The 27,941-nt window shown below is 44.6% G+C and overlaps 1 protein-coding gene across 1 annotated transcript in view; it reads right to left on the reverse strand.

Moving 5' to 3' along the window:
• LOC131294097 (uncharacterized) overlaps positions 1–27,941 on the reverse strand; it is a 57,508-nt gene that overhangs the window by 23,754 nt on the left and 5,813 nt on the right. The window contains exon 3 of the mRNA XM_058322144.1: positions 2,184–2,296. Within this exon, the coding sequence (XP_058178127.1) occupies positions 2,184–2,296 (113 nt within the window). The remainder of the gene's footprint in view (positions 1–2,183; positions 2,297–27,941) is intronic.

The raw sequence follows: 27,941 nt of genomic DNA on the forward strand, positions 1-27,941 counted from the left end.
GACATATTTATTTTTAAGGCATCACGCACATTCACAAACCTCCCCCCACCGTCCTCCACTCACGGAGTCGCGTTGAGATAGACAGGATGCAGACGTGCCGCGTGCGCGCGAGTTGATGCTGACGCGACATGACCGACGGACCGCACGCAGCATCCAAACGATCCCTCCCGTTCCTCGTTCCGTCCTTCGCGAAAGGGCTTAGACAACATCCTCCCGCGCGCTGGTCCTTCGCCATCCACTCGTTTCCCCCCTCCCCTCCTAGAGAAATGCGAGACAACGATTAAAAGACCATGACGAAGACGACGACGACGATCGTCGGCTGAAAAACATGGCACGCGCGCGCAACGGTTGCGTTTTATTTTTACTTCCGCCGGCGTTAATGAGTACCCTTGTTCCTGCTCCTGCCTCCTCCTTCCCCTTTTCTTCCCAATTTTTCCATCGACCGATCTCGAGCGACAACGTCCGACGATCCCGTGGTTTTTCCCCCTCGGTACACTATTATACCGGTGTTTTTCTTTTACCTTATTGTGATACATTAATTCGAAATGGCTGTTTCTTGAGCCTGTAAGTTAAGTCGCTCCTCCCCCCTCCCTCCGGCCTTGATGTGCCTTGTGTCTTCATTGCATTGCCTCCGTTCATTATTGTCGCGATGCACTTTTTTTGTTTCGTGGAGAGAAGAAGCGACGAAGGAAGTGGGGGAGGGGGATTGAGTTTGCTGCAGACTGCAACAAAACGGTGGGGTGATTTTGGTGTTGGTGATGTTGGTGACAAACCGAACGACCCCCGACGATCTTTTTCGGGCGAGTATCTATTTTAGGGCAGAGGAAATTAAGAAAATCCCCCCAATGACGATACCACAAAATAAAGACCCAAAACCAGACCCGCTCCCTCTCTCTCTCTCTCTCTCTATTTTACTATGACACCCTGGTTGCTGGTGTAATGTTCTCGGTTAAGCTCGGTCAGGGGGGTGTTGTCCTATTTTTTTTACAAAATAAGATCGATTTTAGGTTAGATTTTATTTTAAGCCAAATGTGATAACATCGTTCCGAGCAACAGTTGCGTGGAGGAGGACGTAATTATCGACACTGCAGTTTCGAAATCAATCATATACCAAAGCTAAACGAGAGCCTGAGGATGGAAATGAGGTCTATTGACCTTTCTTCCTTCTTGGTTCTTGGAAATAAATACATTCTCGATGACTTATATTTTAATTAGGATCTTATATTTGGGATCCAAATTAAAGTGAACCAGCTTGAGGAAGATGCAAAACTCCATTCTTGAGCCTTCGTGCTTTGAGTATTTGACGACCTTCCCGTTCGCTCAACGACCGCTCAAACAAGACGGTTGGGGAAAGAAAGAAAGATCAACACAAAAGCATCTTCAAAGCCATGTGCGGAGAAGACCAACCGAGGTTTGAGACGATGGAAGCAAGTACACCGAGAATAACAGGGCGAGGGAATGTTCAAAACAACAAGTTCAACTGACGAGGCAGGAAAAGAAAGGAAGTGAAAGAAGTTATATCAATTCAAAACAAAACTGCACGACGGTCTCTGCCCGTCGAATGCTAAATTTGGACATCCCAGACGATCGATCATGAATGAAAACGATGTAAACAAAAACACAAACGCAATCTTGAACCAGACTGATAAGAGGGGCGCCCTTTTACGTCAAAACGTTATTTTAAATCTCTAGGAACGATTGAAAGAAAGCAAACATTTTGCACTCTCGCTTTCTTTTTTCGGTGCGAAGATTACACTTCATCCGAAACAAACTCGCTGGACGGATCTGAAATTTACGGATATGTCACTCAAAAAAAACAAAAACCTATCGTTTGTGTGGGATCACGTACTACCTTCGTTCGTTTATGTGCGATCGCATATCTTTGTTGTATAAACGCTATGCATACCTTGTTGTATAAACGATTATTATTCTTTTTAGAAAAATGCTTCGACCGAGATATGTCGCATTTTTATGCCCAACAGAGAACGTAAAACCGACACCTAAATGGAAGTCATGTAAAAGATCATCTTCTCGAACGACCTTTGACCATTTCTGCTGGAGGAAAATGGATAGAAGTATTGCAAAGCTACATTCTTTACAGTTTATCGATCTCAATAAATATGAGGGGGAAATGTTCAACTATTATCGAAAATAAAAATTACCAGATGGTAACTCGCGCTTACCTGGATCGGTGGAGATGACATCGAGCGTGCCAAGGATCTCCTTGTAGTCTCTGCACAGCACTTGCGGTGACTGTGTGTTGATGATGTGCTCCAGAACCCGCGGGTAGCAATCTCTGTGAGTAAAGAAAAAGAACCATTAAATCGATCAGTTTGTAGGAAACTTTGCGAACACACACTTTCGTCGCTTTGCTGGGTGGGATTTTGATCTGTTGAAACGTAAAGCTTAGAACACCAACGTGCACCGACTGAAGAATATTTAGCTGCTAATGTGGTTTGCATACTTTCTTGCACTTTCTAAACCTTTCCTGGAAGCGCGTACGAAAAACCCAACACCGTTCTCGTTGAAATGATCCCACCTTGAGTCCTTTCTTTCTCCTCCCTTCACACCGCGCAGTTGTGCTTCTTCTTCTTCGTGGGGCTGACAAATTCCGATAATTGGAACGGTAAAAAAAAGCTGACATGCTGATGCTGCACGCGGAGCAAAAACAAAACCCGACCCGCGGGTAAAGAGATGGAGAGAAAACAAAATACCACCCAACACAACACAGCAACATTAGAGGGTGTGAGGGGGAACCGACCCACATGCGCAAGGAGGAAGAGCAAAAGAAACGGATCAAACTCGCCGGCGCGAGAAGGAGGGGAAAGGTGCACACCAGGCGGGTGTGGAAAGGGGACGGGTTCTTCGGGTGGACCACACCGAGGGGGAAATAAAATTCATCTCCGCCAAAGGCAAAGAGATCCGCGCCGCGGAAAAGCCGATAGCGTGAATGGGAAAAAGGAATGGAAGGAACGATGGGATGATGCAAGGGGAAGGGAGGTGGCGGCGGCGGGTGGACCACACCGACGAAGTTAAGGGAAAAAAACCGGTCAAAGCTAAAGTAACAAATAAGAAAAAAAAACTAACAAAACAACGCGACGAGGAAAACAAGCCGGCAACAAAAACAGAGAGATGAAACGAGAGAGGAAAAATACAAGATCCAGCAGGAGGTTTGGGAAAGGTGGCACATACGCTCGATGGATGGCCGCGGTGGTCAGCTTCTCCTTCCATCGCTCTTCGCTCCTCACATTTTCTTCTCCCTCCTCGAATGGACCCTTTCTTATATTGTTGTTAAATATGCATAAAAAGCTAACTGTAAAAGTCGCCATCGCGCAAGCTGTGGAATGTGGCAAGTGTTTTATTGGCATACCGCCACCTCTCTCGCTCCGTTGGCCGCCAGACACCCGCTTCCCCCTCCTCTATCCCATTGGATTGGACCCTAACCGTCCACTAACCGGTCAAACGAACCATCAGCGCAACATCGATGTCAGGTTTGGTATTTGCGTCTTTTTTCGCGCACACTTTCTTGATAAGCGCGCGAATATGTGCCTTGATGCCTAACCCTCGACTATCTCTCTCCTCGACAACTTCCGTCACGCACATATTATTGTGCCATTTCGTCCGTCAACGTTTTGTCGTCCCTTCAAAAACCCTTTCTTCTGGAGAGTGTTCTTCTGTCACGTTTTCCTTCCCTTCACTAGTTCCCGATGAAACTTTTCGTTTTGTCCAGTACATCAGCACAGTGTGTTAGTACTTTCTTACAAACCGGGTGGTGCCGGGCGACCGCCGTTAGGTGACATAAATACCTTTGAATGGGGGAAACCGCACAAGAACAAATGTTTCTTTCGTTAGTTCTCTGAAGCGATATAGGAGTTGTAGGACGTATCCTCACAACTTCTTTTGTAATATTTTGTGACGTACAAAAAGAAACAAATAAATGCGCAAAATATTACATCTTAGCGTGCAGGAAAGAAATATTTTCATTATTCACTTTTCAAGTTCATCGAAGTGTAGACATTATTACATTATGACTTATTTACAACATAACATTTTTAGTTATACATTCTGATAAAACATAATTTAATTTTTGTTTAATGTTGTACGACATCCCTTAGGCTGAGTGTCATTGCTTTGCCGCGTCAGGTTTTGACAGGCGAAAATGTATGGGATTTGGTAGCTGTAAGCTGTCCGAGCGCTTTTATCGTACGCATCCGATATAATCCCACCAAAAAAAAAAAAGTACGCATCCGATTTTATCTGTCACCAAAGTTGGATTTTATAAACTCGAAACCGTGGCTTTCATACAGGAAAATTAATAAAAATTGGCGGATCTGACGTTCGATAAAGCAATCACACCAGCCTTAGTGGGACAAGGCCTCTGTCCGGAGAGAGTTTCTGTGACTCGTTAAATTTTTTAGCCTATTTAAATTTCAATTTAAAAAATTAGACAAAAAATCGCCTAAACAAATAGAAATAAATGGATAAATAAACAAAATTTTGTCATAATTATTATATTTTAATTTTCGAAATGAAATTTACGTACGTAAATTAAATCGTGCGAAAACATTGAAAAACGATAGATTCCAATCTAATAAGCGAAAAATATGACCAAACAAGCGAAGGAGGAATGAAACGAAACAGAAGAATGCGAAGTGGTAAGCAGCGGTGGGAAACGGAGCTACTAAGGCACACGCGGGACACAGACGGCGCATTCCAACGGAAGAGATGGGGTGGCTGGGTCCCGTCGTAGCGGGAGGAGAAAGGAAGCTGCTCCTGGAAGAAACGAGAATGGGGGAGAAAAAAGGGAACCACACCACGCCGAGGAACGCAAAATAGGGCTAAGCCAGAAACCGTTCGGTGGATCACCATCGTCATGAACGAAAAGAGTAACGTCGTTCGGATCGATCAACAGCGAGAAACAACATAAGAAAGCAAAACTCGAGTTGTCCTTCCTCTGTCTATCTTTCTGTTCTGCAATTTCGATCGGATTTTTTCTTGCACTCTATTGAATTTTTCCCTCTCGGCCTGTTTTCTGTTTGAGCCATACGATCAGCCGTAAAGTGAGCCAACCCGAACCAAGTCCACAACAGACAGAATGGAACGTGGTGTAACGAGTTTTTCTTTATCGTCTTCTCCTTCACCCCACTTCCCATTCGATCAAATTCTCTTCATCCTGGAACCCACCTCATCCCAAAGGGGAGCCCCAAGGAGCACACGTAGATCCTTCCGAAAAGTTTTCTTAACGCTCCCCCTCCAAAGACGCCACTATCCTGTGCTTTCCCCCAACTACGTCGTTTTGCTTCTCTCAATTACTGTTCCTTCCATGGCGGGAAGACGTGTGTCCACCACCAGGTTCAATGTTCTCGTTGCTGCTGCTGCTGTTGCTGCTGTTCCCGCCTTTTGCTCGTCTCTCTCTCCTTTATTTTGATGCCGCAATGTTCTCAACGTCTTTTGTGGGCTGGCTCCTTCCTCTGCCCGTTCCTCCAATCCGATTGCGTCGGGGAGCATTTTCCTCGAGAACTGGACAACATCGAGGCGAGGTGTGGAAATTGAGACTGGTTTGTTGTTATTTGTTGATATGTTGCTGCTCTTTCTCTCTTTCTCTCTCTCCCATTTTTCTCTTTCTACTAACCCCACATCCATTCCGCCATTCACACTTTCTGTTATCTTCCGCTCATTCTTTTCGTTTCGTCGATCGCCTTTCGGTTATCCTACGGCGAACATGACGATCATGATGATGATGATGATGATGATGATGATCGAGGAGGCCGACAGAGCTAGCGAGAAAGATCTTTTAACGGTCCCCGCGCGCTCTCGCGAAGGAACCATCATCATATCATGCTTTCTTCGGTACACCTTTTCATCGTGTTCTTCTCCGTTTTTTCCAACCCCAGGAGAGGAGGGGTGGGGGGGGAGTTTATGTTATTTGGTCTCCCACCCCAGTGCCGCCCGTCGCCATGCTTCCCCCTGTTTCGCGTGCTCCACACAACATCAACAAGTGACTGGCGCGGCGGCGGTACACTTGTCGGTCATTGACACGCAACCATCAACAACAACATACCCCCGCGCTCGCCCACCCGCCACCCGTAAGAAGTTGTAGCGCAAGCGGTACAAACGAACACACTCGTCCCTCGGGGCATGCAATCCAGACGGAAAGAAGACGGACAAACACAACCATCGATTCGATACACGCCAGCAGTAAAGCAACGCATTCCTCCGTTCGTTTGGTTCGACACCTTTTCTATGCTGCTGCAACTGTTTCTTGTTGGCACAAAAAAGTGGGTGTCTTTCAACGGTGGAGGTCTTTGGAACATAGTTGTTGAATAGTTAATTTAGTTGCAATGCCAAAATGATTAAATTGAAGATCCTTTGAGGAGCCTTAGTCCAAATATGCCACCCCGCTTGAGCTTTGCGGACTTTAATTCCGGGCATTTGTTTCCCTCCCGTATTTCCTTTCTCGCCCGGTACCAAACCTATGGGCTCAACATCCCCCCCTTTCATTGGAATGTTTCACCACACACACGCTCCTTTCTCCTTCCCCTCTTGGCTTTCGTGCTGCTCCCAATCCAAAACACCACATTTGAGACTCGTCCTTAGACCTTTCTTCGTCTTCTTCGTAGTTTCTTAGGGGGTGGAGGTTCGCCTTTCTTCCTCGCTGGCGGTGGGGGGACGGGACTTTTATTATCTTCGGATGCCAATCTATTCGTGCTGGAATGTGGCACGTTCTCCCATGGGATGTGTTTGTTGTTGGTGGGTGAGTGGGGCTCTGTTTCTGTTTTTTTTCTATTTCTTTCACCTTTCCCTCGATCGATTAGTTACGTTCCAGTCTCAATATTCTCACCCCGAGTGGAATTACTAAAATAAGAAATATACTAGGGACAAGAGTGATGGCTTGACCAACAGTTGATTTTTTGGAGAACCCATACATTTAAGGTCGGTGAGTTGCTTAATTATTTCAACCGCACAATTGGACATACTTCAGAGTTTTGAGCAATTGTTAATCAGCTTAAAATAAAAATGATAAAAACCGATTTAATTTTTTATGCGGTTCCAAGCAACTATTGGGATCGCAAACATACAAAAATGCAATACAGACAAGCAGACTGCAGCCAAATGCAGGTAATCCAATTATAAGGGGTTTCGGCCGTTACCACGTGGCATTTTGCTTTGACGACGGTGGTTGTTCAAATTTGCGCTTGTATAATTTGAATCGTGCCCCCGCCTCCACCCTCTCCTTACCGGCTTCGTTCAATTCACATCTTCGGCTGACCATCATCATCATCATCGCATCATCACAGAACCCGCGCACCGACGACACGACGCGTCCGGCAAAATTATACATTGGCTGCAGAGATTCGTTTATTTATGTGTGCCATCGCCGACCTGTAGTGCATTAGCCTGTGCACATACACACACACACATACATACACACACAAAATAAAAACCGAAAAGGGATTGTGGAGAATGGTAGCAGCCCATCCCATCCAACGCGAGGTAAGGGCCAGAAACATGCCACAAAAGAGAGAACATGCACGGGTGTGGATAGATAGCAAAACAAAAAGGTAAAGAATGTTGTGGCGCGAGAAAGACGCTACACAAAACCGACCATCGCGGTTATGGATGGATACCTGATTCAGAAGAGGACCCCCATTTTGGAGTCCATACATTCCATTGCCGGCGGACGAGGGATAAGGGAAAGGGAAATGGTGGATGTCTGCGCGCGTTACCGAGCAAACACCACCCTTTTCGCCTCCCCCGGAGGGTGGGAGGGGGTACGGCCGAAGACGATGTTGCAGCAGAGTGCACTTTTTATTCACCCAATCCTTCTTCTTTCCTGCACGTCGGAGATGCTAACGGCGTACGTTGAAGAAAGACGATCGTGGTGTGGTAGTAGTGGTGGGTAACTTTTTGTTTAAATTTTTCCCTTTTGTTTCAAAGGGTGCGATGCCCTCCGTTCAGTTACCGACTATTGCGCGGAACTCTAAATACGGCAGAAGCATATCCACAAGCCCATTTTTTATATATTCCTGGCTCATTTGTATCAATTAAATGGGGAATTTGGCAAACAAAAAAAAACACAAAACAACCGTGGCATAAATGACCACCGGATAATTGAATTTAGGAAGGCATTTAATTGCAAACACTAAAAACAAATACCTTCGCTACACGCTTTGCAACATCACAGTTTAAAACATTAAACAACAAACTGCAATCTTTTTGTTTGGAACCAAAAGTCGCTGAAGGTGGCATTTCCCCTCCGAAAACTGGTCGTTTCTGTTCAACACACTCTGCACCCGCGAAGTTATTTACGGTATTTTTTTTTACTTTATTATTTTTCCCGTTCTGTCCATGACGGTCGGTTTCTGTTGACTTTTCCCACGGATATACCTGGACACTCCGCCAGGTCCGGTCGGCGTTCGCGCGATTGTCGCGGTCGTCACGATCGGATATACCGGTTGTTGTTGGTCGTATCTCGAGGGCGAGACACGCTGGTGTGGAGGGCGGGAAGGAGTTTCGAAACGAACGAACACATACAACACCATACCACATGCACACAAGCACAACAAGCGCAACATGCCAACGACGAGCATCGGCGTGGAATTCGGTTGACCTCCTTCTTTACGGGCCCCGCCGCGCCACACACTGCGATCTGCGTGTTGGACACGGGAAAACACGGGAGAAAGGGAATAACAGTGCCACAGCAAACGATCCACAATTCTCCCCCACTCCCCACATCTAGGGACCCCTCCGTCCTGTTTCGGTGAGGGAGGGAGATCGACGGCGGAGCCTTTTTTTCGTCGTGAACTAAATTTCATTGAACGGAACATTTACTGATACTAGCTGCGATTCACGTTTTTGAACGTAAGAGAATTGACGTGAAAGAGATTAAAAAAAAATTAAAACCATTTTTGGTACCGAACGAAAAACATTAACTTACGTTACTCAGTCAGATCATATTTCTCACCCAAGCCAACCTCAGTGTGATGGTAGTAAACAAAACCACATACCTGGAAAGATAGAGGAGGAAGAAAATAATGATTAAAATTTGCACTGCATATATAAATAATAACTGCATATATTCAACCTCTTTAAGTATTTCTTATTGTTTATCGGTTACCTCGCAATTTTTTTCTATATTGATAACAACATGTTACTTTTTTATATTGATAACAACATGTGAAACAAACTGAATGTACATGTGCTCTAAGGCTCTGGAGTAAAATACCCTTGCTCGTAGGCGAAGCATAAACAAACAAATAAACAAAAAAACAGAACCAAAAAACGATAGGAGAAAAGAAAAAAGCACAACACAGAAACACGAAAGGTTCGAAACAAAGAGCCGCGAAGAGAAGGCAATGGAGGAAGAAAAAAAGAACGAAACAAACAACATCGCGAGTCGTGATCGCGGCGTGTGGAATCATTAATGAATGAAACTTTAAATCCATTGATAAAAAAAAAACGGTCCTCACATTCACAAAGCCAGCATGTGGGGAGACCCGTGACGGGGGGAGGTGGCGCCCTATGGGGTCAGAAACCACGGTGGCAGGCAGCAGCGACCGATCAGTACTACTACTACTACTACTACCACTACTACTACACACAACGCGCTCACACATTCCCGCGATGAGGTTTGCGCCACCACAGCAGCATCATGCTTATTCTGAGGTTTTCTTTTGCGTGCTCTCCCCAACTGGTTTCATCTTTCATTCTCTTGCATACCTCTTCCTCTATCTCAAGCAAAGCGCGTCCCTCCGATGGCCTGCGCCGTCTCTTCCAAGATCACAACACATCTTCCTTACGCCTTATGGTCACAACTTGACGCCTTTTAATTTCTTCCCGGCGCACTCTTCCGACTATCTTTTGTAGCCCACAAGTGCATGTATTTATGTGTGTGTGCTGTTTTAGGGTTTTGGGGTGCAGATTCCCCCCCTTTTGGGTCGGACGAGACATGGTGAGATCAAAAGGGTCGGGGGGGCGGCAGGTAGCTGTATTGCGCGGAAGAGTCCTGCACCGTAACCTCAACCGTTCGCGCTCAACCACACCCCGAAACAGTGCTCCCCCTTCCTTGCCTTCTCTTTCTAACCCATGACTTTTAAATACAGTTGCCCAGACTTTTGCATACGATGCACTTGCGCCCAAAACAGTGGTGCAACGAAGAGGGCCGGCTGCGACACTTTGGACATTCCTTTTGCCGAACCCGACCGAAGCGAGCGGATAGAAGAAGAGATGATAAGAGAAGATATGGAAAAAAAACATAAATAAATGCTTACGACTTGTAGTTTTGTATTTTACAATCTCTCACTTTTTGGCACGGGATTTGGGATTGCTCTCCCAAAAGTTTAGTAGTAACACCACGTGATCGACACATTTTGAGGTTCCAACCCAAAAGCAATACATAATCAATCGTCAATCTGCTGATGATTTAAGATTCTTTAGGCTTTAATGCCTGTGATGAGGTGAGAAATAATTTCGAAGAAAATCACGTATTAGTGAACCAAGAACCAATAGGATGTTATAAAAACAAAAACATTCCCGTGTAGACAATGTAGCATTGGTACCGTGTTAAACAGTAAAAAAAATGAAGTAAATATCACACCACTGATGGAAAGCAAAAAAGCAGTAGCCAGGGCGCTGTGACATGATCGATAGGAACAGGATGGAACGAATGATAAGCCCCCTGAGAGAAACTAGGTCATAAAGCAGATGTGTCTGAGAGATAAGAACACAACAGACAGTGTAGTGTGTGGATGAAAAATATTATCGCTATTCTTAGGAAAGAGAATCTTTGAAAAAAAATATTCTTTAAAAAAGTCGAATATACACCACACTATAAGGTTCCAACGAAGTGGGTTCAGGCCTAACGGAATTGAGGGTATGGATAACTAAGCAACGACGGCCAACTATTTAAAACCTCTTCGTGAGAGTGTGTGTGCTCTTGGAAGATATACTTGACGGAGGTTAATGGCTTAGAGCAGATAGCTGAGAAAAGATGCCTTCCCGAGGGCATACTCGTGGAGACTCGGATCAATGGATGAGCCGTGCGGTGCGCGTTCTTGAACTTTTAATTTTTGGCTGCTGTCACTCGAACAGCATGAATGAACATAGAATTCGAGAGGTTCCTCGACCCCCCCGCTCCGTCAACACCACACGATCCTTCACCGAGTGGGAGCACAAATACTGTGTGCTGCGGAGATAACGTACCCACAACATACGAAAAAAAAACCTGACATGGAACGAAATTTGAAACGATGACCACCAGAAAACCTTTGCCCTGGCCTTTCCTGGCGGGGAACTCGGGATAATGTTTCTCCGTCGCCGTTTTCGTTATTTATTAATTTTTTTTTCTATGATTTCATTCATTCCACACGCCATATGTGCGTGATACTATGCCGCGCGTTGAAGGTGTGTGTGCGTGTGTGTAAGTGTTTTTTTAAAGCGTTCCCATCCCCAATTCGCAGGGGATAATACAAGCCAGAACATCAAACACCGGAAATGACGTAATATGGTTGATATGTCATATCTCTCATCATATTCTCAGATGCTGCTCACTTTTAGCCGGCCGAACTTGATTACGGGGAAGAATTTGTGAGTAAAAGACATCTATCTACAGATACACTACGTAGAGAAGAAAGCCGTATATGATATGAAACAACGTATATTTAAACGAAATATGAAAATCAAACGATGGCTAACAAGAGTGAATCATGAATTTTTAATAAAAAAAGGCTCCTGAGAGAAGCAAAGAGCACCGACGAATCATCCCGCGACGAAAACACTGCTTGGGACTTTATTGCGCAGACGCGCCAACAAGCACGTAGAGAGCAGAAGAAGAAGAAATTAAGGGGCTAAGTGTTTCGCTGGTTGCTCTTTGCAGGCTGTGATATCCTTCCGCCCGGTGCGAGACACATGCCGAAGAATGCAACCGCCGTTTTGCGAAATACAGCCCAAGAAGCTCCACCACATTCCCCTCCTCCAGCAAAGGGAGAGACGATCGAACGTGAGGATCACGGACGGAGGCGAAACATTTCTTACAAGGAATTGGAGCCGCCGCGGACGTGCGTCGTCTCGCTCGTCAGAGGTAATCCCAACGAAACGAGCCGAATGCTGGACCGAAAAGGAAGGTGGAAATTCCACACGGAAGACCCTAGCCAAAGACGACTTCTTTTCCTCCGGCGTCTTGTTGCAGGTGACGCTGGCATACCGGAGAAAGAGAGCTGCAGTAAGGAAAATGCGCATCGCTTCAATTCCTCAGCAATTGAAACGTTTCCCAGTATCATCCGAATCCTTCGTTTAGGTCAAACTGAACAAAAATTCGCAATAATTGTCTACTATTTCTATAAATATTCGAAATAAGATATAAATTCGAAAGAGTAAGATATACAGTTATACAACATATAATAGATAATACAAAAATCGATCGATGGAATGCGATAGACAGTAGAGTTCAGACTACAGAACACCGAGCTGGACATCGCAAGCGAGATGGAAAATAAGAAAAGGGCATGATGATAAACCGGTTGGGTATAGAGAAAAGATAAAAAAAAGAACATTTAAAGAAAAATATCTTTAGCTGGGGCGTTTCTTTCCCACGCTACTTTCTCCATCGTCATCGCGCCAGCATCATCATCATCGTCATTTCGTCAGCGGAATTCGTGCAATGATGTCTATGTATTGGTTGAAAAAACGACGATCTTGAACTCTCCATCTCATTTTCCTTGTGTTGCTTTTGCTTCGCTCTTTTTCTTGCCATCATACCGAATAAGAAAAAAGAGACAGGCGCCATTTGCGGCGGAGAAGCAGAGATACCTCCGAGAAATCCTTTTGGAGCCTTTTATCAGCTTTCGTCGCATTCCACGGTACTCAATGTGACTTGGGGTGCGCTCGACTTAGACGAAAAAAATTAGACCACCAACAATATAGAGAATGGAAGACATGCTGTATTGCATCGAAAATAAAATACATTTAGAAAAATCCGCTCCGAATAAATGAAGGGCATACTAAATGGCAAATATACTAGCAATACATTGTTTAATGAAGTAGTATAAACTAAATTTTACTAATTTTTTTTTCAATGTGAACTCTTAGCCGGAGAGGACCTCGCTGTGTGAGAAAGAGATCAATTGTTGAGAAAAATAGAAACAGCATATCCTTTCCGAACCTGTCGGGTCACCCTGTTGTGTACGAACGGGGAATTTCACACGCCGTTCCACGTAACGTGAGCGAAAGAGCCGGCACCAACCGATCGATCGGCTTGAGCAAGAGCTAGCCAACACAGATGCTCTCCACGCTTATACCTCTCCCTCTCCCACACACATACACCGAACGACATCGGTATGCGATGGCGAAGAGAAAACAGAAGAGCAAAAAAAAAGCACGATGCTCTTCGTTCTCTCGCCCGTGAAGACAACACAAAATGGCGGCCGTACAGACGACTACCAACGCAGCCGAGGAGCTTCGAAAGCAACCTGGACCGATCAGGACGAGAGGCGACGGGGAGCAACAAAATGGGAGAGATTCCGAAACGAAAGCAACGAGATCAAGAAGAGTTGTTCGTTTGCCTATGTGTGCGCTAGGCAGATGAGCAAGCGAGACAGGGTGAGAAATGAGAGGAAAGAACACGTGTGCGTTTACGTGTTCCATGCGCGTGTAAGTCAAAAAGAAACAGCAGAGCGAAATGCGAGGAAATGGGATGAGAAGAGCCTCGCCAGAACTTGCGTTTCTCCTTAGAGCGGCCGAAGTATGGGTGAAGAATTTTTATTCCCTCTTCCAAGCCGTAAAAAAGTAAAGAACAAAATATAGTTCTTCAAGCTGTACGGGACTCAGAAAACACAAAAAAAAATATCGAAATACAAAGTCGTCGCAATGGTTTCCGGTCGCTTCCGTATCGTACGTGTAAAAAAAAATGGTTGGTGCTCACATGCACCAAAATTAGTTCCATATGGTATTCGAAACTGGAAGCAATGTTTCCGGCCAACCGTTTTTTAATGACGCAATCAAAATAATAGAATGGCGCCAAAATTTGCGTAACTTTAAACAACATTGACACAAATACAATTGCACAGAAATGCATGATTAGATAGATAGATTAAACTAAACAAAATAATGTAAGCTTTTCAAACGTGCTGAAATATAACTTCAAAATAAGCTCAACAAAAACGGTTGGGGCCAATTTAAAACATTCTAAAATGACAGTAGTGTGAAAGAGATTAGTAAAATCTTTTGCTTTTAGAATAAAAATGCTGTTCCACTTTGCTTCCCTAAAAGCCTTACAAGCGCGGGATGCGCCTTTTACCCTCCCAAAAACTGAATTTATTTTCCGTTTACCTTAGCCGGATCGGTGGCTGGAATTTATTCTCGCCCCTCTCCGCCTAACCCAACGACCGTCCACCATTGCTCTCACTCTTTCTCTTCCCTTTTGGAGGGACGGAACCAAGAATGGCCCGGAAAAAAGCGAGAATGGAAACAGCGTGCTCGCTCTCTCGCTCGGCGACCGATAATGGTTTTATTTATTCGACGTGCTTCTTCTACTTATTCTTGCTACTACTTCGTCTCGTCAAGTCTTTCTGATTTTCTTCCTCTCAACAAGAGCTCGTCACGATGATGGGTCCAAAGTCGCCCCATCCACCAAGGCCAAGACGAGGATGACGAGTGGTGGGGGTTGGGGGAATGTTCCTCGCCAGAAGCATGGTGATGTAGAGGAAGGAACAAGGAACGTAGAGGAGGAAACACAAGAGCTCAATCATCGCACGCCGCTACACCATGGCGGCAAAAGCAGGAAAAAAGCGCGACGAAGGAGACGGTTCTCCATTTTCTCACTCTCTCTCTTTCCCATCTTTCCGCAATTCCGACATATACAACATTCTATTCTCAAAAAACACGAACCGACCACGCGGGAGCACGAGATAGGGAAAGAGAGAAAGAGACTCACAATCATTCTCATGGCCCGCTCACACACGCTTTTACTAGCCATGCGGTACTATTTTATCATTCTCTATTTTACACGCACAGTGTGCCGCTACGCAAACGGAAGAGAGAGAGGTAAAGGCATATGTGTGGATGTGTGTGTATGGAGAAGTGTACCGAAACGTTCCGCTAGAGCAAGCGTCGTCGTCGCCATTCTATTTCTCTTTTTTTCTTTCGCTACTCCGAAGATATTGCCAGAGTAACTGCGCAAACGCGCCGGTAAAAAAACTACTTTCCCTCACTCCCTCTCGCTCACGCAATCCCAGCAGCCATACAATGTTGTTTGTGATGTGTGTGAGTAACGGCCAAACATACCGACGGAAGAAGAAGACGAGAAAAAAAAGTTATCGGTTTGTGTCGCGCATTTTGGTCCGCGTTCTTCGTTCTTTTCTATTTCTTCGCTTCTACGTTTTCATTTCATCGCCAGCGTATATTGTCTGGGAATTGTGAACGGAAAAAAACTGACCGAATCCCGGTTCGGAAGAACTGCATACGGACGACGGTTTTGGGTTGAACACGTTCGAACATTTGGAATATTCCAACGAAAAAACAACACGACAATGGGATTAATTGGGAAAATCAATCGATGACACCAGCGAAGGCTCCCGAATCGGACGTAATAAGTTAAAACGATGGTCCCGGATGAAAACAGAAAACTCACCTTTGATGATTATCATATTTTGGCTATCGTAACGAGCCAAGATGGCACGTGCACTGCCTGTGTGTTGTTTCGGCTATTTCGCCATCTTCCATCAATGCATGTTCTTCAAAACCACGATGAGCCGCCAAAATTCCAACCGAGAGGATGTTTATTTTGCATTTTATACTTTTCGCATTTTTCTTCATAAACTACACTCTTCTTCGGTGTGATTCGAAGCCCATCGCAAAAAAGGACAGCGCCGCAGGGTGTGTGTATGGGACGGAGGAGAACAAAATGGGCGGACGCGCGCGCGCAAACGCATTTACAACTTTCTTCCCGATACCCGCGTGTGCGTAAACTGGTCGAGGACGGGAAATCGAGAGGACATTTTCCCCCCGGGAGGGCGGACGACGGTTCCTTTTCCCACACACGACTGATCCATTTTTCCCCAAACGCACTTTGCACAAGGATTGTGCGTGTGTATGTATGTATGTGTGTGTGTACACAGCGGTTGGTTTTCATAACGGGGAAAATGTTACATATCCTTTTACGTGTGCGGGAAAAAAGTAAATTCAACCGTGCCAACAAAACGCACGAAACACACGCACGACGGACGCAGGCAGCAGGACGAGGCACACCAAACCGCACCACACACATCCCCATCCCGTGAAGCGACAGCTTTTTTCACTCTCCCTCTCTCTTTCTTGGTCTCCTTTTCACACGCTCTTTACTCCCAGCGGCAGCTGCTACTCCAAGGCCACCCCACCACCCTCCCCAGGCAGACTTCTCTTCACACCGACACACCAACCTAACCACGCGCGCCGCTGAATCCGGAAGTGGCTCGAAAATTCCATCAGGTTGATGAAGATGCTGCCTCGCATGCCGTAGAAAGAGCGAGAAAAAGCATTTATGCCGTTTATCATCCTTCTACCGTGGGGGTACTGAAGCAAACAAAAAAAAGCGCCGTTACACACAAACGCAACCTCACACGGTATTCTCTCGGGCGAATATTCCACCGAATATGTATCTTGGATTTTTTTCCTGCGAACCACTGTGCACACTTTTTCGCCTGAAGCATGGTTAGGATTCATTTCGTGCGATACCGTGTCGTGTAGCACTGAAAACGCGCCGCCATCACAAACCACACACCGGAGCCACAGCACACAGCATGCTGTGTCGAGAACCGTATATTATTCGTAGGCAACCACGCACTAAAACGCTTTCAAGCAGGCTTTGAACTAGCGCGCGCTTTCTCTCACGAGCACTCCGGCGAGCGACGTCGTTTCGGTGATGTTAATCCCCGCGCGACGGTTCCGAGGATCGTACAACGGCGACAATTCATTAGCACTTCTTCTTCGCCATTATCATGGACGATGGACGAGCCGGGGTTAACCGTCGTCACGATGAACCCGGCGGAAATATTGCGCTTCCGCCGGATGACGGCGACCGACGAGCAGAAGCGCCAGCAGCCACGGCGAAGCCACCATCATTGTCGACGGTGTCGTAGCCACCATTTTCTTTTTTCAGAGCTGGCACCACACACCAGGTCCGAATTCGCTAACACGGTGTTTCAGTTGCCACTTTTCCGGGAAAAGGCACGGAAGCGACACAGTTCTTCGAAGCACTATTCGTTCTCGACGCAGGAGCCCTATGCAGTGGCTAAGGGAATTGTTTGAAGGAATCTACCTTCCAGGCACACACTTTAGCTATCACTCCTGCCCACCAGCAACGGCAGTGCATTCGTTGCACGGCCGTTGAACCGTGCACTCACTTCTCGAAATTGCATGCGCAATTTTTAATTACAAAAATACCATAATCCCGCAAAAAAATGCACGCGCCACAACCGCCGCCACTAACGCATCCAGCCAAACTGCGAAGCTTGTGTCTGTGAAAAGGTTTACAGCCGCCACGGGTTCGCTGGCGAGCCGCGTACGGGCGCGTTGGAGTGAGCAGAGCGGCGCATCACTAACGCATCGGCCCAAGGGAGAGACAAAACGTGCGCGCGTGTGTGTGCCTCGGGAAGTGTGAGCGGGACGCAGAATACCGGTTCGCGAACCGGTCGAAACGATTCTGCGCGCTCGCGTTTTGTTCCTGTGAGGGTCGTTCGAGCGGTAACTCAAGGTCGGTGGAGAATTCCCGCGAGAGAAAAAAGCCCTTGACGTACCGTTTCAATGACCGTCGAAGGAGTAAAAAAATCGGTAATTACCGTTCCCGCTCTAGCCAATCAGCTCTCTCCGTGCAACACATACCAGCGGAAGGGTCACGCATACACAATTAGTTCGCGGCAAGTAAAACGCTGGATGGTGCAATTGGTACATAATATAAGGTGTGTCGGGTTTAGAACGAGTTGATTTTGAACTGTATTCAGCCGTGAAAATTTGCAAAATACTTCAACAAAATCAGAAATATCGAAATGATGTTTTGTGCAAACATATTTCATTCAAAGAGTAAATAATTTTATCCCATCTGATGCAAGTGAATCTATTATCATTTTAAATAAGTTTTTGGCAGATGGATGTTCTACTGAACCTGTTACACTTGACTTTTTGTAAACAAAGCATCATTTCGTTTTGAATGTAATAAGTTCAAATCATTTCTTGTTATGATAGTTGATAAATAGATACAATTAAATAAAAAGTTCTTGGATAACCAGAATAATCGTATGTCCCATACTGCAGGCTTTCAAAGCCATTTTACGTAAAAATAGAACTTGAATGCATTGATTTAGAAGATTTTTAGAAGATGTCAAAAAGTGTTTTAAACACGAAAGCTAAAAGAGTAAGTCCAACATGATCGATGAAATATGAAAATTGGATGAGATAATTCAAATGTTCTGAAAGTTGTTGGTTCGTGTAAAATTATGTTTTAAATTATCTCTGACATAATTAAATACGGTAAATCTTTACGAAACAATTGAATAAATCTGGTAATTTGCTAGATCAATTGGTAATTTGCGTACTACGCAACGAATGTTTCTTTTTCAAATGAATTGTTTTTAAACAAGCAATAAAGAAGACCGGAAAGTAGGGAACCGACGAAGGAAACCCGGAGCCAGGCGGTCTGGTCTGGGATCGTAGAGGTGGTGCGTGTGTTTTTCCACCCTGATCGGCAAAAGGGGGCACGTTTTCCGGCACATCGTTTATCAACAAGTTGTAGATGACAATCAACGGTGCGCTGTTGGTATGTTATTAAAATAATTAACCAGAAATGTACCAGCTACTTCATAAATGCCGCCAGCGCGGAGAGTGGCATGAGAAAAGTTACTCTACGTAACATTGACGTTGGCCGAAGAGTTAATCTTTCACACCTTGGATCAATGGGATGTACTCATCGCCTATTTCATTAAGTTTTTCGAATTTAAATGTTTTAAATATGACTTTTACAGAAGTTGCCTTACTTTGAGGGAAAAAAGCAATCCATAGAATTTTAATCAGTGAGATCAATTTTGTGGAAATTTAATGTACACCGATTTTGCTCTCCGCTCTTTTATAGTATAATCTTTACCATCTTACTGTACGAAAGAATGGCTCACTGAAACAGTTAATCAAAACAAGATAAAATGAAAAATAGTTAATTTATTGCATTTGGAAAAGTATAACGCACCTCGCCAGGGAAGAAGTTCAGATTATTCTCTTAATTGCTGTCAGCAAAAGCGAACGGCTGCAGAGTAGTTTGTTAATCCCAGAATTATAAGCGATAATGGGAAAGAAGAAAACGAATCAATCACGAGTCCGAATAGTTCAAAAATGTCTGTAAAACATGAACCATTAGCAGAAGACCTGGCATCTTCAAACGAAGATCCCGCTCCTGGGCTGGAAAGCGTGTGTCAGGAAAATTGAAAACGTAACCATACCGGGAGGAGGGGGGAGGGCATAAATAATTCATTCCATATCTCATGCTCCCCATGTCGTTAGGGTTGGTCCAAGTCCGACGACCGCCGATTGTGACTGGCACCAAGAGGTCTAGGGAAGGCCGGGCACCATTAGACTGGCCACCGCTGTCCACTTAACACTGGCCGACGCTCGGATTGCTCCCGTACCGTACCGCGTTCGGGGTTTGTTTTGTTTTTGCTAATGAATGAATCGTGCAGCGGTTTTAAGATGTTAAACAAGAGATAAAATCCCGACAAACCTCACACATCGCAGGGGGTCATCGGAGGTCAGCCCGGCTGGATCGAGCGGCCAGCGAAAGAGGCCGAGAGTAAACAGAAATCGCAATGAACTACCTGGCCATGGCACACACCCACCCAACCACCTGTGCCATCCCCCATTCGCATCAACCCAGTTTTGCGCCACCCTTGTCGAATCCGCCATTCGTGGCAAATTAGCAAGTTTCGTTTGACGGCGAAAAATGACGGCCGTGCCGATAGGGGAGGGGAGGGGCGATGAAAGGCGTGACCAGGAAATTTCCTCTGTGCAAAGTTTTTTCTGCAAAAGCCAAAAACTGGCAACGGGACAACGAATTCGACAACAACTGTTTACAAGTCCTAATATCTAGAAAGTGGAACATTCGAACCGATTGTGCAACGACAAGAAAGCAATTCTGCATGGGCTGTTGGAAACTATAATTGGATGCATAATTGAATCAAATCATAAATAGATGCATTGATTGATAGAACAAGTAAAATTCATCAGAAAACATATATTACTCTTTTAAAGATCTTTTCTATAGTGACAAAAGTCAATATATAAGGCCTGAAATAGAAACAGCAAGAAAATACTTATAAGGTTTGTGACATTTTACAAGCTGGGATCTTAACTAAATTCATACCAGTATGCTTGTAGGTTTGGTTTGATCAAGCGCATTATGTCGGAAATGTGTGAGGAATATTTTAAAGCAGTTTATAAGCAATCTTCAAAAAAAAAAAAATTTTCCCGGATGTGGGCAGTACATATATCATTACTGCTGTGATTTGACACAGGTGTTATCCATCTTCCCAAATCTACAGGAGGAGAACCAATTTTACACATTTGCTAATCGTTCAGGCCTCTCTTAATCGGTTTCTTTTCTTCACGGTTTTCCCTCACCCTCTCGCGGCCGGGCCGCTTGAGCTTTTCCGCGCCAATTGATTTCCATGACCATCGCATTCTTAAACGCGCCCAGAGCGTGGTCCGAACGGTTGAGCGAAACCGAAACCAACCGGAACAACCATGGCTAGAGAGAGGCTCGAGAAGACAACAAATAGCTTCCAAAAGCGAATGGGAGGGCGGCACGCGAAACCGCCTAGGGACGCGCCCAGCCAGGACAAAGGACGGCACGGACAGGGCGGCAAACCCAAACCAAACACCATCACCCCAGCCCAACACATCAGCAGTCCGCGTCTTTTGAAGTGCGGTGTGTGGGCTCACCATCAGGTGGCCTCCTCTAATGTCATAATCATCTCGGTCACGTGCCGTTGAGTTGCGCTCTGCGGCCACCGTTAGCGTGTTGTTGTAGATGCGTCGCCGAAGGGCTCTCTTCGATACGGGACGCACGGCCCAAATGTAATTCGGATCACAAATTTCCCACCCATTACCACCTACTTGTGGTTGGAGGCTCGTTCCTTCAGGGGGGCGCCCTGGAGCGCTAAACTTTGGCTTGTGACGATCGTTCTAAGCCAACCGTTTGGGTTCTAGCTGGATACTGCAAGCGAGCTTTTTCTTTTCTTACCGTCTGCGTCTGTGAACCTTTTGTTTTCCATTGAACTCCGGACGAATTTACAAAAAATGTATTCAATTCAAATTTAACAATCCCCTAAATGGATATAAAAATAGCATTTGTAAAACTGCTTTTATCCACTCACGGTAATGCACTGCGTAAGCTTTTAAATCTTCGCCCAATTAGCGACGATCAGCATAAGCGATAAAACCATTTAGCCTTAAGTCAACGAACGTGAGTGATTCGATGGTGAAGATTATGCCGAGGCTTTTTGGGAGACTAATTTTCGGAGAACGATTAAACATACAATTACTTCCGATGTTAATTCTTTGTGCCACTACGGTTTGTTGCAACAGAGAAGAAGAAAATAAATAATAAAATTAACGAGGACAGTATTTTTTTACAAAAATATTTCAAATCTGACATGCCTCAATGCTTCGTATGAATGTCTCGTTTTTTTTTTTCAAAAAATATTGTAGTTTAAAAATGAGTTGCCACCAAAAGCCAATATTTTCATAGCGATAAAAAGCCCGCGCAACATAGAAACACACACTCTCAACACAGGCTACGCAATGGGAAAACATAACATTTTGTTATGCTGCTCAGTTTGCTTCGTCCAGTTGCTGAGTTTCATTTCTACTTGAACGAGTCCACAGCAACGTCTTCCAAGTGGCCCAAATTTACGGGTGGAGATTCCCGCTTGCATCAACACCAACAAAGCTTCGGAAAGTGCATCAACGGTATCGCGTGGAGCGGAGAAGCGACAGCGTAAATAATGGTTGAGCTGAGCGACAGAAATGGAAAGAACTTTCATCCTTGAGCTTTGAGCTTCGGAACACTGACCACCGAACGGAGATGACCATCAGAGCTGGTGGGAAGAATGTGTTCGAGCATACGTTCGAACGCGGAAGTTTCTTGAGGGATGCATCGACACACTCGTGCACATACACACACAGACACACTTACAAACGACCCGAGACCTTCGAACGGACCAAATTCTAACCCACCAGAACCTACGGAACCAACCCGTGGTTTTTTTTTTTGGTTGTTTCTGTTCGATGCATAAAATTGTCCTGTCCAGCGGTGGTGATTGTGGGGAAAACGAAGGAACTAGTGGCTTCGGGGGAAAGGCCGAAGGAGACGACGGTAAACAAGAGGACGCACACAGACGCGCGACGACGCACAAGCAACCATTCCTGCCGGCAAACACAGGCATCGCTTCGCTTCGGATAAAATTCTCGGAAGGATCATGTTGCCCCGCTGCACTGAAAAATTACCTGCTGACGGCGGGTGTCTCGAAAATGAGGCTCGGGGTGGTCGGTATAACGACCCACCCGAGGGACAGACGTTGGGGGGCGGACGAGGTGCACAGGAAGGAAACATAAACAACCACAAGAAAACAAAATGCAAGAAAAATCGAGGCTTCACCAGGGGTTTGTGGGTGCGTGCGCTGGTTTTTTGTGTGCGTGTGTGTATGAGTGGCGATCGACCGGGAATGCAGTTCAGATGCGGAACCGTAAACGTTCAAGGTTGTCTCCGTTGAGGAAGGCAACGAAATACAGAATGACAGAAGCACGGAAATGGAAGCATAAAGCCGAGAAAATGCACACATTTTTAGAAGCATCACGAGGTTTAGATATTGTGATCCAATTAAACAAAATGAAAAAAGGTCATTCAGTAACAATTTTTTGGTAGCCATCAGAAAGATTGTGCAATTATGATATTCTTCTCTTAGGGCTTCCGTTTAATACTTCTATCTAGAAAATATCTAGATATTTAAATATTGATGTAGCTTGCAGCTATCACTTAAAACCCATCTTTTGCAGCAATAAATGCTAACAACCTATAGACATACGTTGGACTTCAACACATATAAAAAGCTTCAAAGAATCAAAATAGACTCATTTTCAAAGATATAACATTCATACCCAGGTTCCGAATACCACAGCGAAGCATCTTCGAATTTTAACACTTACCTGTAAAGAGAAGGAAAGATAAACATTAATTAACTATTTATCGCTGGCTCACACAAAGTGGATAGTAATTATGTAGAAACAAATGAAAAGTTATGAAACAGTGATACAATTAGAAAAATTTAAGAACATTATTTAAAGTCTAAATGTGCACGTCTCGTCTTAAATTTGCGAAACGATCGCATCTGTTTAGAACCTAGTTTAAATATTTTTTTTTTAAATTAGCACGCCAAACTTCTGTCTCAATAAAAATGTTAATAAAAAGCAACGGTCCAATTTCCATGCTTTAAGCCAATGGCCAAGGAAAGGCCATTTTTCCCTTTAGTTGCTGGAACCGTTCAGCCCTCTGCTTGGCGCTGCCTCGATCGAGGAAATCATTGCCATTTGCCTTGGGGGCGTTGTTTTCCATTAGCAGTTCATTTTCCCAGCGGAAGATAGCATCCGGCGGAAACAGGGAGTCGACGAAACTCCGTACCAGGTCGCCCGTCAGGGACGCGTCCGACGTGAGTGAATGCAGCCGCCGAGCGCAACAGGGCGACACGATTGGTGGATTGACGGAAAATGCGCGATAATTACATTTCTTTCGAGTGAATTGTGAAATGCTCGCACCGGGAGAGGAGGCGGTGGAGGAAAGTCATGAAAATATAGAGCACACTGGCTCCGGCTCTGGCTGGGGCTGCCTGCCGTAACACAAGTTTATCACTCACACGCTTTGCAACGAACTACGAAAGGAGTCGGTGATAGGGATACGCGCAAGTGAAGCCGAAGACGAAAGTCCGGGAAAAGGGTTACACCAGTGGAAATAGTTAACAGTATCCTTACTGTCGAAGGACGGACCAGGAATCTTATTACCAGCACGTTTGTACGTTGACGCCCTGGAGGAGATTGCGCAGAATAGCGACACACACGCTTCTCTGCTGGGGAAACTCAACAGGATCCAAAGCAGGAAGCAATGATGAGGGTTTTTTCAAACGTCTCAAAGTGCGGCAGGGCCCTTCATATCTGATCAAGTGACAAATTCATCTCTATCGTATGAAAATGAAATTGATACGCCATTCAAAACGCTTGATGGTTCAGACGCACACAAACTTACTGACTATGACTTTTAAGAAAAACCTACGACCAACGGGGGCCAAACATTTTAACAACACTGGCTGGCCATTATACTCGCTATCCTAGATCGCTCAACGTGGTGCGACACCAGATCTTTCACCTTCCCACCGGTGTATTGGTCAGAAATATTTCAAATATTTCAACTATTCCCTTTCGCGCCAACACTCTGCGGGAAACCCCAAAAAGATCCGGCCTAACGACCGCGGAGCGCCACCAAACTAGTTCCTAGCAGGGCACGGTAACGAACGAAGCAGCTACCAAAGGGAGGGAGAAACAAAGCAGCTATGCTTTTAAGCCTCGAAGCAAGCGAAGGAAACAAGACCGATCAGAAGTGTAAGACTTCACACCGCACGACTTTGCCACGCATTTTTAATACGGTTTTATAGTGTTTAACCGATGTTTTTGTGATTACAGATCAGAGATCTACATTTTTGTGATTATAGAGCTGAGATACAGCTAGAGATTTGTTTAAGAATGCTTTAAAGTGCAAACATTGACTATTTTACAGATACCTCAATCAATGGAGAATCAATGCAGAGTCAATCAGCACTAAGGAGCATTTGGATTACAAACTCATGACTTGTTGGAAATTGGTTAATTGAAAAAAAAATTAAGGTTATCTATTAAATTTCATTTATTCAGATTAATAAACGTGGATCAGAACACAAAACCTCAAACACCAAAAAAACTAGAGTACTTTCCGTACCCTAAAATTAAATGGTTTAAACACACCAGACACTATCGTAGTGCACGGTTATATCTACGAACTACCAAGCGCCTCCATGGCATATGCGTGTGGTAATTGTTGTACACCATAGTATTCCCATTTAAGCTCGTGTTGTGTAATTCTGAAAGCGTGCCAATCACATAAATTATCGCTATAATTTTTCTTTAGTAACATAAAACTAAATATCTGTAAAAAAAACAACTTAACGAAACTCGACGGACGAAACATATCGAAGAAAAGAATATGAAAATACATAAACCAAATGATGATTTAGCAAAACCGAAAAGGAAAAAAAAACAATAGAATGTATTGTGCAAATTAGTCATCGATGGTGAAACAGAGCGTTAGCAACCCATAATCCACCGGGAGTTGGAAGCTTGCTTGTGGGGAGGACATTGGAGATCAAAATAAAATCTGGTTGGCCAGAGTGTCTAGCAGCAGAGCATCACCCCATCCAAGTATTTAATCGTTGCGGCGCCACCGATCATCAGCATACGCATGAAGGAGAGCACTTTAGGGCTCACTGACAGGATTGTGAAGTTCGCAGAACGGCGTTTAGTAGCAGGAACAGGTTAATCCGTATTTACGATTCGATTTGCAAAGTCTGGGTGTTACTAGGAACAATGAAAAACATTTTTTTTAATCCCGAAAAGTGTTTTGAATAACTGAGAAAGATTGAAAGCAAAGTATTGATCCTTGAAATTGTTGCATGGTAAGAATTGTTTTCTAATGTGGAAAAATATTCACATTGCTTATTTCGTCCTATGTATAACATTTTCGAGCTAAAAATTCGTGTCCTAAAGTGGGTTTTGAGAACCCTCATGCGTAGGGCGCCTCAGGTTACCGGGCATTCCGTGAGCGATACGGAACAGCCCTTCGCCGCGGACGTGGTTCCATGCTTGTTATCAAACATTTTTGGAAACATGATGCTTCCTCCTTTCAGGGAACTTTGCAATCAATACACCAATCACAACTGCTCTCCCCACCGTTTGCCGAGTTTCACCGACGAAACTGTTCGGCAGTTAGCGCACAAACGGACATTCATACATACACACACACACACACACACAAGCACGGCTCCCCGGGTCCGCTGGCTTTTGGTGAGTTTGTGGTGTAGCTGCGTTTGGTTCGCGGCGTCGTGCGCGACAGATTCTCAATTTGATTTCGGTGGCCGCTTGCCTGTCGGTGGTTAGTGTTCTTCTATTTTGTTAATGTTTTTTTTTTTTGGTTGCTGTTGGTTCACTCCGCTCAATTTTTGTTGATTTTTTTTTTATTTTCGCGCTCAACGCCAAAAGTTCAACGAACTGCCCGAGCCGCCACAAGGTCATCGCCGCGCACGCCGTGCGTTGCGTACCGAAAAAGCAAATGTAAGCAGCACAAAGAAAAAATCAACAAAGTCCACATAAAAATTCACACACACACAAACATTTGGACCAACAGGGCGGGAGATCTTGAGAGAGAGAGAAAGAAAGAGCGAAACGTTCTTTTGCGTGCGTTGTTGTGTTGTGATCCGCGCTCCGTGCCGCCGAATCAAGTGTACCTTACGGCGAACGAAACGTCTAAGGAACACACAAGCATAGCAAGAAGCTTACGGTGGTGGTTTGCGAGAGATCGGAAGCTACTATAGTAGCGGTAGTAGTAGAATGTCGCATCGTTGGGGGTTGCAAAAGGGGTGGCCAAGCGAAATTCGCGCCGAGCTGCGGATGGCGTAGGGCTCATCGTGCAACATGCTGCTGCTGGGTGATACGCGAGGTCGAGAGATCGTGCGTGAATGGGTTCGCTGTGGGATTTCGGACGGAAAAGGATGGACGGAGGCTCGTTTTTTCGGCTGTGCGTAACTTATAGAAATGAACACGTTTTTAAAAAACTTATTTCCATTTCTGTTTTTTATACCAAATTTATGAAAGGAATTTCGAAATTCAAGAAAAAGAAACAGTTCAGCCCGACACATGATACCTGTTCGCGAAGGCAAAGGTCTACCAAAGAACAAACGCAAAACACGGAGGATTTTCATGGGAACTGCACGATTTTAGATCTATTGAATGATAAGGAGCAATCTGAATTAAAACATCATTAAACACATATGGAAGGTTCCAAAATCACATCGATCTTCATGTCATATTTCCGTTTTATTCTAAAATATCTAAATCCCCAGTAAGATGCATTTCTTCCCTCGTGTGCAGGCATCAACTAAAGCCGAGGATGGCAAATGTCGAGGAAACGCAAAAAACTCAGCATTTTTCCCGTGTATCCTTAGATAATCGTTCGTGCTGCCAGCATCCACTGCGCCACGCCCATTGAGGAGGATAAAAACCTTAAAACCTCAGTTTGCGGTGGCGATAACCGTACAGACAAGTCCGGTGAGGAGGTGGGAAGTACGTGGTAGTAGGTGAGGATACCCGGTGCCCAAAATGATTACTTGCGAATCGCACCGCGCCGAATGTATTTTCGAACTCAAAAGTATAAGTTTCAATTTATTCAGCAAAAGCAAATTCAATGCTATTGCTTGGTGATTTTACAATAAACGAACAAAACACATCAATACAACAAAAGTATGTTATTTGACAAGTGAAATATCAAATGATTACAAAATTGCATTAAGAAAAAACATAGAAGAATAAAAAAGATATACAACGGCAATAGGAAGTACAAAGATGTGTATCAAAAGAATATACACAATTATCTCTGCCAACTAATTTGTAAACATGGTGCTTGCTAAACTGAATTAGTTTTGAACCAGTTAATTTGATTCGTTTTACATTTTGAGGACTAAGTGGGATTCTACAAATCATAATAATTGAAGAAAACAGAATAAAATGTTTCGATTTGTGACTTATGGATCTTTCATTCGCGATTCATTTTAATCGATCCATGAATCCTTTTGGAT

Source organism: Anopheles ziemanni, chromosome 2 (assembly GCF_943734765.1).
Source record: "Anopheles ziemanni chromosome 2, idAnoZiCoDA_A2_x.2, whole genome shotgun sequence".
NCBI classification, from domain to species: domain Eukaryota; kingdom Metazoa; phylum Arthropoda; class Insecta; order Diptera; family Culicidae; genus Anopheles; species Anopheles ziemanni.